We start from the raw sequence: 6,023 nt of genomic DNA on the forward strand, positions 1-6,023 counted from the left end.
CATTTAACACACACATACTGAAGCTTTTCGACATGCACTCATCAGAGTGAAATCGCATGATGATCACTCTGATGAGTGCATGTCGAAAAGCTTCAGTATGTGTGTGTTGAATGCTATTTTCCGATTTTGCAGTACCAAGCACTTATTCATTTTAGTCTGTCTTAGTTTTGTATGCATTTAAAACGACAGGCGTATATTGTCACTGCCATTAAATCATGCCATCATAAATTATTACAATTATCGTCATAAAGATCATGATGATGACAGTTACGATGTGTAGAAGTGGGTAGTATTTGTTATTATCATTATTTTTGTTACTGTCATCATTCTCATTATTATTATTGCCTCTATGATTAACGTTTTCGTTAAGTTTATCATCATTATTATCACAACTACTGTTAGCATTATTGTTATTGCTTTTATAGTTATCATTATTACATGTATTACTAGTATTAATAGATTTAGTAGTAATAGTAGAAGATGCAATGATGATAATGATACAATAATAATAAAGTCTTATGTATCCAGGGTAGCCTCTTCAGTGTTGTTACTGCTCTACCAGAGGGCCCTGCCATTATTATTACCCCAGCGTTGCCAGGTACCCATCAATACACCTGGGTCGAGAGGGACCATAGTGGGTAAAAACATCCTGTCCAAGGACGTAAGCACTGGGTGGGACTCGAACTCGGGCCCTCCGATCGGGAGTCGGGAGTCTTATCCACTTGCCACAGCGCCCCCACTTTTATTTTCAGCGTCCCCTCCCATTATTATTATGATTATGATTATGATTATTATGATTATTATTATTATCATTATTATGATGATGATGATGATGATGATGATGATGATGATTGTTATTATTATTATTATTATTATCATCATCATCATCATAGTATCAGACAAAACAAAACAAAAACAACAACAACAATACAAAACATAGAAAAAGAAAAATACAGGATAATTGGCAAAATTTTTTAGAATTACAAGCTATATAATGTATATTATAAGGCTTATGTAAGGCAATCATATTTTGGCAGCACATATGTATCCAATCAATCTTACGACAGGAAATTCCAAAGTTTTAATTTTCATAATCACTTGAAAACGAGTGAACAAAAGGCATGGCATACCCGTAAGGAAAACAACCTAAAGGTCATACCTCAGATCAAAACCTTGGGGGAGGGTTGTGGGGTTCTGTTGTTGTTAAGCCCGTAATTGGTTATTACACCAGCTGACACCAGTAATAATTATGAGAAATTCGAGAATGGTAGTTTGGAAACCAAACTTCAGCGCTACAGATCATATGACAAGACTCTCAATTTTTATTCGTGACCGGGAGTTGTACCTTCCAAACTTTCTTTTTTTTATGTTATTTTGCTTTTGATCGTTTCTCTATTTCGTTTTCCTTATTTTTTTCCGGGATGGTGTTAGTGAGGGATGTTTTTCCATTAGGTCCTTTTTTTTAATGTTGTTCTTGCTCGTGTTGCTGGTCTTGCTGCTCTTTGTCCCGGTTCTTGGATAAGATAAAAACGGCATGTTTTGTATATAATCTGGCAACTGCAACAACACCCCGCATATTATTCACTTTCAATAAAAGTTTGAACAACATTATAACGTAATGTAGGGATACAGTTTATATTTTGCTTTATCTAATAAAAATGGGTAATATTTGTGTCTAGATTAAGGGGAGCATTGTGAGGTTGCTCACCATATCATCCATTTGCTTTTTTTCCCCATTGTGCTTTACATCACAGTTAAGCAAAATGCGTGGATCTGTAAAACTTCTAAACATTCTTACAAGATCTATGTTTCTTACAGATTGTTAAAGGTATGATTTATTAGATGTATACTTTGTATATGTGTTTGCCCCACCTTTTTGTTGGATGGAAATAACGCACAAATGAATCAAATTGAATATACAGATTTAACGGAACTAATACATATCACATAAATTCACAACTGAGTATAGAGTGTCTTTCGTATCTTATGAGGAATACTTGCAATTCACTACAAATCTTTATTGAAATGCGAAAGAGGGCTTGTTGTTGTAGTAAAAGCTCAGTTTTGATCCTTATTTCGTAGTATTAACTATGTACAATCACAAGGTGATTCCACACTTTCTTTTCCTATATGGAAGGGAAATTCCATCCCGATACTGAGTTGCTCTGTATGAAAACTAGAAAGTCAGAGAAGTAAAGCCGTGACAATTTTGGTGAAAATTGGACACATTCAATAAAAAAGGAGTTATGAAATATAGAAAATAAGAAAAGGTAATCAAATTTGCAACTCCGTATGATCTCCGCATGATTGAGTAGCTCTCTAGGTTTCACTTATTTGAATTTTTCTCAAATATTTGGGCACAGGCCCTCGACAGAACGTTTATGCACTGAGGAGGACTCGCAAAGACGTGTTACCATCATTATAATATGTCAAAGACCTTTAGCATACTTTAAGAAAAATATTTTTTTTTTTTGTCAAAAGAGAAGTGCATGGTGCATGATTCATGACAAACAAGCTTGCCAATCAAAAGAAGGATTATTCTTCCTGATGCTTGTGTAGATTTGTGCCTTGTTTTGTATATTATTAGCACTGATCATAAAAAACATTATTACAGGTAACTATTGTCGTTTATGCTGGCAACTATTATTCTCCTCGTCTTCAGTAGCAGTAACAACATCATACACCGCTCTCCACGCCTCCCTATCTCTCTCTTTATACACACACACACACATAACATAGAAAGTGCTCAAAGTATGATATTTTGTATTTTTTCCACTCCTCACAGGCAGGACATTTCCCAAGTCTGGTCAGACATGTGTAGTTCACTATATCGGTGAGTGTGCACAGCGTACACCCTTCTCTCGTTTCTGATTCAGTGTCAATCAAATCGAGTGGAATCTACCATACTCAAAGGATTGTATGCAACTGAAATGACTTTTGGAAAAAAAAAGTGATCGATTTCCAAAATAGGATTGAGACATGTTTATGCTGTATCCATCCGTGTGGTAAAATGTAAATATATCTTTTATTCAGTATGTATTAATCATATTATTTGTTATAATGTGTTGTATTACATTATGTTATATTATAATATTATATTATATTATATTTATATTATATTATATTATATTATATTATATTATATTATATTATATTATATTATATTATATTATATTATATTATATTATATTATATTATATTATATCATATCATATCATATAATACTATATCATAAGTGTGTGTGCATGCAAGCATACATAATAGGTAGATACGGTGTATATGATAGTTGGTTGATAATGACACACGATCCAGGACCATGTTATTCTAACCTCAATCCCTGGTCCCACCGTGCAGGCACGCTGACGGACGGGCGGGAGTTCGACAACTCGAGGAGAAATATCCACTCCCCCTTCGAGTTCAAGATCGGTCATGGAGAGGTCATCAAGGGGTGGGATGTGGGTGTGGCACAGGTAGGTTGGTCGGATGGACTCTCCAAACGGTTCGACCCTTAAAGGACAAGTCCACTTTCATATACATGTGAATGGAGTGAATACAGCAATATTAATAGCGCACATTACTGAAAGTTTGGGGGATATTGGACAATCCGTTCAAAAATTATGAATTTTTGAAGTTTCTGCGCAATCTCTGCTGGATAAGACGGCTACAGCAGTGTATGATGTCTTATGTCAGAGCGATATAAGGAGAATATAAAGAGACTTTCACAAAATTTCATTTTTTGAAAAACAAAAGTGCGCATTTCTTCGACTTGTCATTAACGTTATGTTAAGGGCAATATCACTCCCCCCCCCCCGTTCTGAATGATGGAAGTCCAGTATTCATCTATTATGCGAGAAAAGTGAAAATATGTTGAATTTTCTTTATATTATCTTTTACATCGTTCTACACAATCAATGTGACATCATATCAACCTGTAGTAGTCTTCTCATCCAGCAGCGACTGCGCAGAAACTTCAAAAATTCATAACTTTTGAATGGATTGTCCAATTAATTGTCCTCAATTTTTCACTGATGTGTTCTGCTAACATTCACTCAATCCACATAATGAAGGTGGAGTTGTCCTTTAACCCTTTTGCGGCCCACGCTTATAACTTTTACTGAGAACATAGAAATGTAACTATGTATACATGCCCTCAATTCGTTAATAACCTCTAATGTTATCAACCAACGTGAACCAAAGTCTTTTGTAATTTGTTGTATTTTGTTCTGAGCTGGAAGAGAAATAAAAAATAAACTGAAATAAAATTAAATTGACCAATTAAAAAAAGAAAAGAAAATAGAGGTAGGATACAGTCTCATTATGTTAGCCTAATTCAAGAATCAAAAAGCTTTCCTCAGCCAGTCATTCATACATGCTGCCTGAACTCAGAACACGGCAAGTGTCTAAAGCGGAGCTCACATGGAAAGTACGTTTTTCCACATGCAGTATAGCAATGTTTTATGTATGTTTACAGTAATTTACTTTCCGTCGAAATTTGCTTTCACTTGTATAATGTAACTACCATTAATAAATAAGTGGGTTAATAATTCATCAAAGACTCTGGTTAAAGTTATTTGAAACAAGGACACACATTTAGAGTATAGATAAGTGATGGGTACAAGGTTTACTGTAAATTATAATGGTGACAGACAGCAACAACACGACCAAAATAACACACATATTTACCAAGCAGACAATTATATATAAACGATTAGTCTGGTTTCCAGACCCTTTGCCAACTGGATGTTACTCCTTTTTTTCAGAGTGCGCCCTCCGCGGCGACGAATTGAGTCGCCGTCTTTGCCGTAGGAGGGACAAATCCACCTAAACCTGCCCCAGTTTTTGACGTTGAGGGTGTCAATATCCTGTATAGCAAAATAGTACGAGCAGAGGGTCTGGAAGCCAGACTAAGAAATCATCAGTTTCAGTTATGTTGAATCAACGCTATCATCTTGACAGCGTAATTTTTGCTATAATAATCATTATCATCGCCATTTTCACAGATGAGCCTCGGAGAGAGATCCATCCTCACCTGTTCACCTGATTTCGGCTATGGAAGTCACGGTTACCCAGGATGATATCCTTTGCAAATGACCTTTAAACCCTATGACATCACATTCTTGTTCAGTGGGTTCGTAAGAAACACGGTTGAGTGAGCATGCGCACTTACGCATATTAATTTGTAGTAGTTTCCCCATGCAAACTACTACACATACACACACGCACATAGACATACACACAAATACATACACACTTTAATATCTCTGTCAAAAAGTTCTCTTTCGGCATACGTCATTATTTATGACAAGTTTTTGATTGATCAAAGATACACTTTTTGTATACTTTTTAGAACATGAAGAAGTAACAGTTAGTAGTAGTAGTAGTAGTAGTAGTAGTAGTAGTAGTAGTAGTAGTAGTAGTAGTAGTAGCAGTAGTTGTTGTTGTTGTTTTTGTTGTTAGTAGTAATTGTTGTTGTTGCTTTTGCTGCTGTTGTTGTTATTGCACTGGTAGTAGTGTCATTATCATCACCAATGTTATCATTATCATTAGAACTGATATTAAAATTGTTGAAGGAGTATTGTTATTATCACTATTACTGCAATGTACGTATCATTTTCACGTCAATATTTTCCCCAGCAAATTAACAGACATTAAGTTTTTACACTTTTGGGGGGTCATGGCCAATTTCAAGAGCGAATGTAATGATGTCAAGTTACTGATATCTTTCTGGGCCTTCCTTGACATATACATACCATCCCGCCAAATGCAACACTCATCTTCGACATCGAACTCATCGCCATAAGGGACTGAACGACGTCGGGTGACGATGTCGATCTCACCGAGACTCGGGAATGATGTCGTATCCATCGACCACCAAGAATATACCTTGATAAGATTATGCTATTCAGTTTGTCTACTGCCAGACATATTATAATTTGTTATTACCTATAAATACTTACCACATTTTGTTAAGCTACTATTTTCTAAATCATGGAAATATAATGAAATATTAAATATTAGAAGAA

General features: G+C 35.4%; 1 protein-coding gene across 1 annotated transcript in view; it reads left to right on the forward strand.

Annotated features, from left to right (window-relative positions):
• The window catches only part of LOC140234267 (peptidyl-prolyl cis-trans isomerase FKBP1A-like), a 7,107-nt gene extending 1,299 nt beyond the window's left edge, over nucleotides 1-5,808 (forward strand). Inside the window, exons 2-5 of the mRNA XM_072314329.1 lie at nucleotides 2,786-2,833; nucleotides 3,355-3,470; nucleotides 5,001-5,074; nucleotides 5,751-5,808. Coding sequence (XP_072170430.1) covers nucleotides 2,786-2,833; nucleotides 3,355-3,470; nucleotides 5,001-5,074; nucleotides 5,751-5,808 — 296 coding nt within the window. The remainder of the gene's footprint in view (nucleotides 1-2,785; nucleotides 2,834-3,354; nucleotides 3,471-5,000; nucleotides 5,075-5,750) is intronic.
• Nucleotides 5,809-6,023: the final 215 nt, after the last annotated feature.

The sequence above is a fragment of the Diadema setosum genome, chromosome 10 (assembly GCF_964275005.1).
Source record: "Diadema setosum chromosome 10, eeDiaSeto1, whole genome shotgun sequence".
Lineage (NCBI taxonomy): Eukaryota > Metazoa > Echinodermata > Echinoidea > Diadematoida > Diadematidae > Diadema > Diadema setosum.